Source organism: Pocillopora verrucosa, chromosome 8, assembly GCF_036669915.1.
Source record: "Pocillopora verrucosa isolate sample1 chromosome 8, ASM3666991v2, whole genome shotgun sequence".
Taxonomy (NCBI): Eukaryota; Metazoa; Cnidaria; class Anthozoa; order Scleractinia; family Pocilloporidae; genus Pocillopora; species Pocillopora verrucosa.
Window position 1 is genome coordinate 12,657,747 of NC_089319.1, and position 13,442 is coordinate 12,671,188.

The 13,442-nt window shown below is 39.0% G+C and overlaps 1 protein-coding gene and 1 pseudogene across 1 annotated transcript; both read right to left on the reverse strand.

The window, feature by feature from the left end:
- Positions 1-4,729: 4,729 nt before the first annotated feature.
- On the reverse strand, positions 4,730-7,873 carry LOC136282991 (calcium-responsive transcription factor-like; annotated as a pseudogene).
- Positions 7,874-11,481: 3,608 nt separating this feature from the next.
- LOC136282992 (uncharacterized) lies at positions 11,482-12,400 on the reverse strand. Its single transcript, XM_066171155.1, has 2 exons — positions 12,022-12,400; positions 11,482-11,978 (listed from the first exon to the last, which is right to left on the reverse strand). Exons 1-2 carry the CDS (start codon positions 12,398-12,400, stop codon positions 11,482-11,484), a joined length of 876 nt encoding a protein of 291 aa, XP_066027252.1.
- Positions 12,401-13,442: the final 1,042 nt, after the last annotated feature.

The window sequence follows — 13,442 nt, forward strand, 5'->3', positions numbered from 1 at the left end:
CCGGAAATACCGTGACGCGCAACTAACCAAGGGATCAGGCTGCCAGGGGATGGTTTGCTTTTAAACAGCCTCTTCGGGAAGGCGTCTTCACGCCTTTCCCCCGCCCCCTACCCCCACCGTCCACTCGAACTACAAATCAAACATGGCCGATCGGATAAACGATCGCGAGCTTATAACGTTAGCTCGCCCAAACAAGAAGCCTGCACTGCAGGCTGGATGGTTTTTCATATCACTGTTTCGTAATTTTTCCCTACAGCATATGTTGTGTTGCTCATATTCACAACAATACTGTGACAAAACACTTGTATCTTAGTTGTAGGAACTTGCATGACGTGTTTGAACTATCAAATTAAGGCAAACGTATTCCCATTTATCTGTGTAAGTTGCTGGCTTCAGTCCCAGAAGTCCAATTGAAAGTGATTGTGGTCCCATTCGTTAGGACCATACACTTACCCTTTGGAAGAAACGGATCTTATGCCAGTCTTTTGGACTTGAGGGAGTCAAGACTCGATCCACGGCCTCTCCAACTTTCGATAGCGATGGTTTACCCTTTTCGATACGTTCCCTACAGGCATCGAGATATGTGTAAAATTCAGTGAACGGACTCCCATCTGGAATTTTCCAAAGTAAATTTGGGCCCTCATTTTCTGCTGTGGCCATTTAAGAAACTAATCTTTCCTTCTGCTTAGCTTCAATAACTCAACAACACCCGAAGATGGCTAGGACGCGTTATGGTAATTGTCAGTATGATTTTCAGCATGACTGGCATTGAATGAGTGCCAGAAATCGGATGCTTATGTTTGCGCAAAGATTTCTGGTATCGCTATGGGGCAAACATTGCAAGTTGTTAGAAGAAAATATATGGTGAAACGGTAATTAGATAACGGTGTAATATGTGACTAACAGAGTCTATATACTGTACGATTTTACGTCACGATCTGCGTCGGCGTATGTACTGTAAGATTTTTTAACAGCATAAAATCTTTTAGTAGATACATTACCGACTGGAAGAAATTATGGCATTAGTTACTGGCGTAAAATCTTATAATAAAATTATAACTGAAAAAAAATTACGCCGTTAGTTAACGGCGTAAAATTTTACAGTCTGCATCTTTCAGTCGGAGATGTATATAATGTAAATTTTACGCCGGTAACTAACGACGTAATTTCTTCCAGTCGGTAACGTATAATAATGTAAGATTTTCGTAACTAACGGCGTAATTTTTAGCTTGTGTGTTGGCGTACCCTCCCCCGATATTGAGCGAGTTGCCTCGCCTCCGTTTCACCTTGGCGGGGGGAGGGTACGGCTACACGCAGACTACATAATTTCTTCCAGTCGGTGATATATATAATGTAAATTTTACGCCAGTAATATAATTTAATTTTATATTAATTTATTATAATTAATCTACCGACACAGATAGTGGCATAAAATCGTACAGTCTATAAACTGTGCTAGTCACACATTACTTCGTTATACAACTCGTTTCAGTCTTTTCTGTTGTATTTTGGTATTTACAGCCTGTTTTTATATACTTGTTAACGTATGAAGTAAACAAATTACGATATTTGAAACTATACCTCCTCAAAGGCGAGAAGTCGTCGTCAGCGGAGATGGAAATTGTTTTTAGCGAGCTGTTGCTGTTTGGAAGGAAGAAATAAGCGATGAAAAATGAAAGGAAATCAGTGCAGATGAAATGTGTTTTGCGTACAATTTCATTCATGACTCCTATCGTGACTGTGTCTCGCGAATAATTTATCAAAAGCACAACTGGAGAATTAGTAGTCCTCTTGAGTGAAGCGGGAGTAAGATCAATGTCTTACATCTTGGAATACCAAATAGAAAAGCTATAATCTGTTGTTGCGAAGAATTTACTAGCGACGAATGAAAGAGGCTCGATCAACGCCGCGTTCTCGAGTGCGGTCCTCAATCGACCCTCCCGAGGAGAAGGGACTGGGGTCCCGAATCATCGCTTTACCGATTGCTCTTTTCCTATAGATGGCTCTATAATTTTAGTTGAAAGCGTTCCTCTCAGTCAAATTACGGCCACCAAACAGAGGACTTTCCAACTTGTGAATCTCTTTTTCGCAAATGAATAAAGGGGTAAGTTTCTAAAGAAACTGTGGTGCTGCGTCGGTGGGAGAGTATAGCAGGTAATTTAGTGTTAACAACTGGGTTGAAAACGTAAATTAGCCACCGTAAAGGCTAAAAAAGCTGACGTTTTGAGCGTTAGCCCTTCGTCGGAGCGATACAAAGGTTGATCTTTGAGATTTGAAGCTTCAGTAAGGCTGAGTTCTTGTTTTAGTGGGGTCCTTTTTCCAGTAAAATAGTCGAATTCTGAGAATAAAGGTTAAGACGGACATGCACGGACTCCCCATGTGGCTTTTGTGGTCGCGTCGCATTATCGCCTTCAAATTATATTTTGCTCTCACAAGCATGTCTTTAAGGGATTTTCCCTTTTTGTAAGAGATAATCGAAGTTTTCTCGAGAATTGTCGTTTAAAAAAAATAGAGTGCAGTAAATATCAGTGATGGCGCTGTTAACGAAATGTTAGGCCGGTTCGTAAGTTGTCAACCTGGTATCGGTCGATCTGATTGATTGGCAACACCTCTGAAATCCTACACACCATCGACCTAAACCTCATAGCTGCCAAGTGAGCAGAAGAACAATGACATCAAAATACTCGAGAAAGATAAGTATTAATTTTAACTGCATTTGTGTTAAACTTATATGTATAGAAATTTCTGAAGAGATACTTAATCAGAAGTTTATCACACGATAAGCCTTCAAACTTGTATTAAATAAATTGATGTACATATTTCACAATTTTAAGATGATTGTGTGATGACAGTACACCGACGGTCAACATTCGAATATTCAGCTTGAGCTTCCTCCTAAATGTTAAGTATTTCAATTTGAACTTGTAGAATATAACCTATGGATTAAATGTGGGTCTATAAGTATCATCCATGAAATTCTTACAGGCAATTTTCATCCCACAGTAAGCATGACACCTTTATACATCTTCTCACTTGATGAAAAAAAACTTTTATATATCTACATTCTCTGAAAACACCTTAGGCCTAAAATCATAGTCATGTGATATCAATATATAACACACTGAGATCTAAGGTCAAGATGAGCTTTTGATTCCTTACCTTCAGTACTCATTTGGTAGAAATTGTGTCACTAAAACTGTGATGACACCACTTAAGGTCTGGTCTCTATTGTCTGCAAGAAACTGGTGCTTATATGTCCTATTCTTTCTTTCCACACCATTGGTAGTGTTCACTTTCACATTGAAGCGGTCCTTCCTGTATGCCCAAACCCAGCGCTGCCAATAGAAACAAAGTGTTCAAGTAAACTTCATGAATATAAGCTGCATGTAATCTGATTTTCACCTTGCGGATCTCCTTGTAAGAGCATCTTGGACTCATCTCAGACTCATGCTGAATGATTCATGGCCCAAAATGACATCATCTGAGGAGATGGCCTGTTTGATGTTTAAAGTCAGAGCAACAAGGATTTTAAGTGAACATAATAAGATGTGTGTAATTTTTAAGCCAAAAATCTTGAATTGTTGCCGGATAATTTATAAGGGATAATTCCACAATTATTATAATGTATGCAAGGGATACACTTGCCTGTCTTTCGGGAAGCCATGTTGTGTTCATCCACTTTTGGAGTCTTGTATTGGTCCTCCACAGTTCACTGTCTTGAAGATCTCTAAGTGCTAAATTGAAGTCCCCTTCTGTGGAAGTTCTTGCAAGGTTTCGCAAACTGTTCAGGAGGTTGTCTTTCTTGTCTTTGTTAATGCCATTCTTTGAGTTGTTGATCCACTGTACCCATGCTTGTTCTCGATGGAAATCACAAATATACACAAGACAGCCTGGAACAGTTATAAAACTGAGTTGTAAAATCTCTCTGATAAGAGAATACATGCTGCCAACCACTTCAGCTAACACAAGGCCTATTGTATGCTAAAAACTAAACTACCAACAAAGGGCGTCTAGCATGACCTGTGAGCCATGGAGTAAAGTAATAATACTATTACTACTACTACTACTAAAAATAATACTAATAATGCTAATAATAATAATAATAATACTAGTAATTTATTATTATCATTATTGTTATAATAGTAACATTGATTTTTTCTAGGAACCTAAAATACACATTGACCCTTTTGTTTCCAAGATCTCAATGTTAATTATCCTTACCATCATCTACACATTTCTTATTTTTTAATTGGTTCTAAAAGATTTCCAAAACTTTCTAGGACCAGAAGCCTTTTTCCAGGACTTTCCAGTTGTGGAAATGCCAAAATAAAATTCCGGGACTTTCCAGGTTTTCCAGGACATGTATGAACACTGTTGATATTTTCATGAAATTAAAGTAATGATTTTGGAATGTCTGGAGAATTACTGGTAATTGGCAATAATTTATTGTCACTATTTTCAGGTTAGTCCTGTAAGAAAGAATTTGTTTTTCTTTTTTTTTTTTTTGGGGGGGGGGGGAAGAAGTTATTCCTAGTAATAAGTATTGCCTCTCTATATTTCCCACATGAAATGAAGAAAATGGTTATAAAATGGTTATTATCGATATTTACCAGCATGCTTACTTGAAAACAGCCTTTCAATGGCATTGATCTCTGCCTCACTGAAGTCCACCATAAAGAAATCAGGGTTCCTTGTTGGGTTCCATTCCTTAATGAGCTGTAGAGCTTCATTAATGGCATCTGCATTTTCCAGCTGAACCACAAAAGAAGCAACAACACAGTAATCTACATTGGTTTTCACACACAGAAAGAATGTGGGGAGGGCAATTAGCGTTAAAGTTTTGTATGTTGCATCCAATAGGCAAATTTCACCACCATACTTTAAAAGCAGCTCTCTTTGCCACTTCGTCTGGTGAACAAGGAGGAGGTTGTTGGATGGATCACCTATACTTGTTTTAATTACATCAGTGCTGTCTTCTTCCTTCAGTGACTGTGGTTGTTGATAGGACTCACTATCACTTGTAAGGCAGTAAGGCCTGAAAAAGAAATTATCATCTGGGCTTTCTTCTTTCCACTTCTTGATTTTTAAGTCAAGGTTTTCTTGATCAATTTGTGAATGTCTGCATACCACTGTGGCACGATACATGTGGTTCCTGACATCCATGGTTGTTGGGAAAAACCGTCTGTTGGTTAGATCTGGAGGCTGTTGGCCTGTGAAAAGTTCCTTCTTTACATAATGATGCAGGTGCCGTTGCATTTCAGAAACACAATTAACACCACTTCCAACAAGCTCATGAATTTTTTTAACCAGTGTCTCATCAATAGGCTGAAGTAGCCCAGCAGTCTGATTACACAACAAGAAAGAAAGAATAATTGCTTTATTATTTATTCATTTAAAAAATTACACAACCTCATCCCCAGGTTTTCTTGGTCAACGGTTCAATAACCTGGAGCCAGCTGCTTTTGATGTCATTGGTTCAATATGAGAAAATTTTTTCCAAATTTGGTCAACAGCATGATGCAAGTGGTTTTAACCTATCAGAAACAGGGAACTATTTTGAATGAATAATAATGCAAATTGTACCAACATTACTATAGGCAGTCCTCTGGTAGGGTTTTTCAGTCATAGTTACAGAATGTTATAATTACAGATTACTGAACACTGTATTTTTTAAGAAAATCCATTTAAATAGTCCATGACAGCATTCCATTAAAACAGTGCCAGTGGAAATCCCTCTCCAATAAACTGTGATATTATAGTCTTGACATTGAGTTTGAGGAATAACTGCCAGTGTAGCTAAAAGAAGCTGTACATGTAGTACATTTAATTGGTCTTTTGTTGTGATGTATAATCTTTGTTCATTCTTTATATATATTCCACATGACAGTGGAAGCAGCACAGTCTACAGTAGACTGGTGATCTGTGTTAAGTTAAGTCACCTTAAATCCCCCACCAAACTACAGTTTCCTGATTCCAAAAAAATTTAATTCATGGCCAAGTACTTACCCTCCCCATGGGGTGAAATAAGTGATCTGTAGGTTTAGGAAGTAATATGTAAATACGCTCCTCTGTAGCTATTGTTTGCTTCTTTTCTGACTCTAGGGATGTTCTCAGAAATTTTGACATTGTCTCCCTTCTACTCTTTGTGTTCTCTGAAATCTAATGATACAATGTTTTAATTAAAATAATATTTGAAAAATTGGTTTCTAACTCTTCCATTACAGGTAAATTTGTTTCAATTCTGCACAACGAAATGTCCAGGTTGTCTTATCATATGTCCACTTCACCTACATGTAACACAAGGCCCATTGGGATTAAGCACCCTTTATTAGGCTAGTGATCATTCATGTTAATGGTAGTGCCCCCTGAACCCTTGTTCAATAATTTAAATAAACTGACCTTATTTTCAGGATACTTGATTATTTTCCTTAGGTGGATCTTTGCTGGACAGTCACATTTCTTCGTATCCTGTTCTATAAAGCGCTGTTTGGTGTTGTTATAGCAGTGATCAGCACTCTCCTTCTGAAACCAAATAGATTTATTTGATTGTTAGATAGAGCAGTCATATGGGAATAGTCAAGTTATCAATAAACTTAGAAGTAATGAAAAGTATCCTTTAAAATAGTACTTGATTCCTACCTTGTAAATTGCAGTCACAGTGGTCCTTTTTTGTGACTTTGCTTATTTTAACAAATAAAATGTGATATGTCCTTTTACTTGCAAGTGGTAAAAAAGAAAACATTATTGCATGCTATTAGCCCTGAGGGAGAGGTGAGTGCTCACCAACTTGCTTAGAAAAATCAGTTGGGACTTACCACCTTGTTAGCTTAAGAGCAAATAGGTGAAGGTAAATCAATAACTATGTAATGCCCTATATATGATATCCTCTTTGGGAGTCCTTAAGTAATAATATCATCTTGTTTACATTCTTATTTAGTTAATTATTATGCATGCTTACATCTTTTTGTAGTCTCTTTTGAGCCTCCTTCCTTTTGAGTGCCTTATTTCTGTCTGGCCCATTTTGGCATTCTAAAACTTTGACCCCCACAATTTGGAATGGGATGCCATCAAAACTTAGTCTGCATCCTGTCATCTCCTGTGAGTCAGCCCATTGTATACAGTGGTTCTTAGCATTTTTATCTGCATTTTCTTTTACTCCTACGTTTTTATGTGAGAAGAGGAACCAAGCTAAGTTAGCAATACGATACATGTACACAAACACATACGTACATATATACACATGGGTGCTTAAAATGGAGGGCCTGAAAATCAAGCCTGCCCCACCCAGATGTAGCCCAAGGACTGGTGTAATGGATGGGGATGCTAGCAGCTGTGTGTCAATAGCACTGAGTAGGGTTTTGACACTTTAAGCTTAATCTTAATTAATTAAGCATTTCTTGCCAACTCTTGCTGCAGGCTCACGGTAAATTGACACTTGAAGCTAAGTTGAATTTTAATTACATTTTATTTCTGAAAGTCTAACTGACCAGTGTAAACCGAAGAATAATGATGTGTACTTGTATTCTTAAGATATCAATAATTATTGGAAAAAAGTTAAATCCCTTTTTTTATTTTGATTTATCTATATTTCATGTTAATAACACGATCTCACACGCCCCTGGCCTTAAATACCTATAGTGTCTAAATAAAGTTATACATAAAGTTTTGTAAATCTTTACATGTGAGCTTACTTACCCAGCCTAATGCAATTTGAAAATCCTCCTGTTTGTTTAAATACAGTGAAGCGTGTCGTCGTAGCTATCTCGTACTGTTTTATGAGTTCGTCAGCGCTGCTTTCATCGTTAACATACCCGGAATAAGGGTCAAACTGTACGGTCCATCTTGAAGCCCAAGGTGTACTGTTATTAGCCATGTTTGTTCTTCTACCAAACATTCAGATTTCCCGCCAATATTTACCCGCGAGCCGCAAAACATAAATGCATGAGTGTTAAAAATTAACTGGACCACCCCTTGGCAAATATATTTATTTATTAGTAACGAATAAGATGTTGAACAAAAACCAAGAGATCATGGTCAAATAAAACGTAAAGATAATTTATTACAAACAGAAAAGAACTGTATGTTTGTTCCAATCGAAAGATTTTACAGTGCAAAGTTATGCAAATGATCTTTGACCTGAATCTGCTTTTGGTCGATGATAGCGAGGTCAGAGGATAACATCGACCGAAACTATTAGGCCGGTCATATTTAAGTGTCAATCCTCCTTTTAACGCCTTTATAACAGGCTAGATTGTTTCTTAAATATGTGATCTAGACAGAAATTAGTTTATACAAGTTATGGGAAGAATACTTTCGCAATAAAATATTGAAGAACACGACGCTTTATCGTCAGTCACACAGGTCACGGTCTCTTGATTCGCCGGAAACGAGCAGAAAAATAGAAGACCCCCGCTACGATTCCGCTGACGTGTCATGGGCTCATCTGGTTTGGGACGATGATATGTATTGCCCTAGAGGTGTTGTCAATCAATCAGATCGACCGAAACCAGGTCGACAACTAACGAACCAGCCAAACATTTCGTTAACAGCGCCATCGATCAAAATGTCATTACATTCCAACAAAAGACCCGCTTTTCTGTTCAAATCTGCCAGAAACTGGCTCAAACGCACTATGCGAACTTCCTATTCCATGAGTACACTGTAAATACGCTTCAACAAGAATAAGCGGAAGTCACGTTGTGACATGCGGATACTCATACAAGATGCCGCTGATATGTCGTGGGCTCATCTGGTTTAGGACGATGATATATTGCTTTCCTTTTAATCGTCGCTGTTTAGAATTAAACGCACGCTCATGTATTTTACATTCGATATGAAAAGGCACTGTTCAAAGAGTGCATGTAGGTAACAGTAGGCATGCAGAACTGCTTAGGATGGCACAACGAGGCAACTGCTAAACGAACATTCAAATTGAGAGATACTTCAACTATTCAGGGGTAAAAGAAGGTGAGCTGACTAAAGCTGAGCCGATCTACTTCACGGTCCATGCTACATAAGCCCTTAAAAGGGCCCGAACATTATTTCATAGTATTCTTTTCAAAAATCAGTTCTGTTAGTTCCTACAGAAAATTGTTAACTTTTGGGTGGAGGTACATTACCCAAACCCTTTGGAGCGGCAAATACCTATGTAGGGATAGCCCTGAGAGTTCATCCGCGATGGTCTCTCCCATTTTTTGAGCGCGATGCGATTGGCGTTCTGGGACTGTGGCAACCAAAATGCTTGCTTTAGCAGTCTAGCTCCAAGATCTGCTAACGCCTTGGCAAAAGGCAGGACGAATCATTTTCCCTCCTCCTCTCGCCTTATCCATTGGTTATCACCAGTTCCAAAGATTGGTTGAGAACCTTTAATACAGACCATGATTTGTGATGAGACCATCTTTGATAAACCCAAAAAATCGGAAATTAAGTAAAGTATAAGATGAAAACCCTCAGGTGCGTGTGTTTAACATCGTTCTGAGATAGAACCGGAACTGCTTATACAGGCGCTACATAATGGCACCTAAATAAAAACAAAAACAAACGAAGCTCTTAATGATGCTATTCAGCGGTTAATTCTGCCCGAAATACTTCATTACAAACTCTAGATATTGTTCTATGAAGGAAATAATCAGACTACTTTTGTAGTCCCTGAGAGCTACAACATTATGAAAAATATCACTTTGTTTTAACGTCATCGATAGCCCTGTTAAGTACATACACAGATGTCATTCATCAAAATCCGTTAGAGGAACAAAACATCAGAGGGTGTATAGGAAGGATTAATTGAATCGGAATAACAAAATGTACGTTTGCTTATTTCATCCGCTAGGACAGGTTTTGTGGGGAAAATGTTTGTGCTATCCCAGATCCCAAAATGCATTCATTGCGAGCGATTTCAAAAATTTTAACTGCCTAAGGTAAAAGAGAGAAGGATTTGTTTTGTCTCTATGACTATATAAACCGGATATTACCGCATTTGAAATATTTTGAAGCACGCTTCCGAAAATAGAACCTCTTTAATTTAGGGACCAGTCATTGGCCTGGCGGGTGGTGGGTCAGACGACTTTGGCTGTGTCATAGTAGAATTGACTTGATCCCCCTGTAGTATTTTAACGATAACCCTTAATTGATAGTCAGTTTTCTACAGCCTCCCCCCCCCCTTGCTACTCTGTGGGTAACGACTAATCCCCCCTTCGTTCCCCCCGAAAACCAAAATCCTTCAGATGCCCCCTTCCACCCCACCCGGGGAATGCTAGAATATGTGATAGCTAGGTCCAGTCCTTTCTGTAACCACTGACTAAAAGTCCGAGAACTTTTGGGCGACATCCGTACTGACTGTTAGTTTTTCGGCAAGATATTTTTAAAAAGACTCAATCAGGAGAGTTAAATAAAGGGGGTAAGTTTCTAAAGAAACTATGGTGCTGTGTCGGTGGGAGAGTATAGCAGGTAATTTAATATTAACAACTGAGTTGAAAACGTAAATTGGCCACCGTAAAGGGTAAAAAAGCTGACATTTCGAGCGTCAGCCCTTCGTCAGAGCGATTGGAGGAATTGTGGGTCGTGTGTGGGTTTATATGCAGTAAGAGGAGCTACGCTATTGGTGGGAGTATGGTGACGAGAAAACAAGAATAAATTAATAGTGTAGTTTGATCGTCCGGGTGAGTGTAGTCCTGAGAAGGACTGTTGTCGGTAGTGGTGACTGTCGTTTCGACAACCTGAGCGGAAGTCATCATCAGAGTCAAGTGAAAGGTTGTTGTCAGTCGAATGTACTTAGTCCGGTTTGTGTACACTGATTGGTAAGTTTTGCCGTGATGTTATTGGCTGTAAGACTCAAGTGGCGTAGGTCAGTCGTGATTGGTCGGTTTGGATCCGTTAGTGAAGTTAGGTCGTTCTGTTCGGTTCGTTTGTAATGTTAATATCGTGGATGAGTCGTTTGTATGGTGCCGGTAGTGGTTGACACCCGTTGAGGGGAGTCTGTTCCAAGTTAGTAAACCAGCTTTTCAGGGTCAGTCGTTGAAAGTAGTTGGTGCTGTAGGTTAGGCATTGCGCAGAGTCTCAGTCAATAGTGTGGTTCGTAAGTGGGTGATGTTCAGCAATATGATTGTTGACATCGCCTTTCCTCGTCGCTCGTTTGTGTTCAGTCAGTCTCGTTGCGAGGTTTCTGCCAGTCTCACCGATGTACATCGCCTGATGTAAACACGCGGGAGGTTGGGAGAACACGAGATAAGTGTAGGAAACCACGACGCGAAGCGGAGTGGTTTCCAGCTTATCGAGTGAAATATTCTTCCAACTTTACAAGTCGAAAGCCAGCAAGGGACCTCTTGTTCAAGAGTTCAATTGTTTAAGAAGATCCGTCCGGAGGCTTTTGAAAGTTTATGTGCACGTCGCCAAACTTGCACGAGGTGAACAAACCAGAGAAATTCATTGCTCTTTCACTACCGAATTCAAGCGAAAGCTGGCTTGATTGATTGGTTATTGGCATCAAAACATCGCGGCGGGAATTCGGACTTTGGTGACCCAATGCTTCTGATTTTCAGATGGACGATCGTTATAATGCTTGAGGCTTTGCTCATTTCGGTGTCCCGAAATTGCCATGATTTGACGGCTTGAAATGCTAGCTTGCGACCACAAAGTTATTGCAGTTGCTCGCAGAGAATGGTTGGTGTAAATACATGAAAGTTGGGCTTCTTGACTGATCTCGCGCATCATGTTGCCGAGTTTGTTGACGCCGAGTGGGCAATTTTCGTACCAAACGTTGTCACTTGCTTGCCAATCTCTTTTCGGAAACTGTAAGAAAGCTTGGCATCCTGGATTAATTTTTTCCAAATAAAGCTTCATTGCAGAATATCCATCGCCTGCTTGTTTAGTTTCATACATTCGCTCATCTTTTTCATAAGTTGTGATTTCGGCAACTCCTCCTTGGTGGTTTTTGGTGCTCTCGTCATGGGCCATTGTAAAATATGCTTTGCCTCTTGCTTCTTTATCAAAAAATAAAGCTTTGCGGAGTTAAAGAGCGCTGACCTTCTCGACCTCGGCGACACCAATAAAAAGTGGTGTGAAACCATACATTTCTCAACAGTCCAAGCGGAATTGACGGGAGGAAAACACTTGAGGTTTTCGATTTTGTTAGATCTGCAGGAGCTACAGCGGGCTTGTGAGTAATGTTTTCTTTCCCTTCTTTTTTCAGCATTTTGGTATTTGCGTCTAACGTTTTGTTAGAACTCTGAAAGACCGGGTTTCCTGTGATTTTTATTCCTCGTTTAAAGGAAGGGTTTTTGAAGTAGCGCTCAATTGCGTTTCTGAGGCCGAGAAGCGAACAACGGCTGTAGTCTTCCCCTTTCTTTGTTCTTGCTTCAGCGTAAAATTTCCGCAAGTGTGAGTCAAGCTCAGATGGAGTCATGGTCTCTAGTGGCTTTAAAACTGCCCTTTAGTCGCCCAATCTTGAATAAAAATGGTGATAGAATTTTAATTTTGTTATTTTCTTTTATTTCAATTGTTTGTTGTTTTATAAGTTCAAAAGTTTGTTATACTATCGATGTTTATACTGATTTACGTACATGAACGAGTTGCAAATATTAGTACTGTAAATTTTACTGGGGTTTGCTATTAGTACTATCTCAAGTTTTCCTTGTAAAACGGTAAAAATACTTTACCTTTAAACGTTTTTACCCCGTTCAGAGTGGCATATTTGGTTCTTTTCGCTTCCGAACCAGTTATAATTTCATCAAGAGCCTCTTCTTGCAACGAAGGAAAGCGAGGTGCTTGTTGTTGTTGTTCATTTGGCTTTTCAGCCGTTTCTTGAATATTGGGAAAATTAAACTCCAAAGAAAAATTAGGAAAATCTTCTTCTTCCATTACTGTACTCAAAACAAACTTAAAGAAACTGAGTTACTGCTAAATAAATAGCAAGGAGAACTCCGCGAGAAGATTCAGTATGAAAACCGTGTTTACATACGCTCATGTAAAATGGTTTTATGGCCAATCAGAGCGCGCGTACTACTTGAATTATTTATAAACAATTAATCTATTTGAAAGTAACTCATTAAAAGGCTTTTAGCATGGCAAACGTGTTTCTTTCCTGATTCCGTTTTACTTTTCGGAGCCTTGTACACCAAATCGTTGCGCACAACACGGACAGTTTTCGTCGAAAATCAGAGTCACTCGTACACACAACTAAACAAAGTGAATCACAATTTATTAGGTTGTGGTTTTTTAAGTTATTAAGAGGCGAGTGCGATAGATACTCTTCTCTATCACGCAACAACCAACATACGCCGCCTTAAAGTAAACAAGTTCTTTATTGTGCGGAAACCACCTTGGCGAAATATGCTGCAATCTAACAACAAATGTTCTCTTACACTAAATTTGCATCAGCAATAATATGCTCCATACCAATACCTTACAGAATTCCTTCACTTTCGATAATCTACAATTATTGCAAT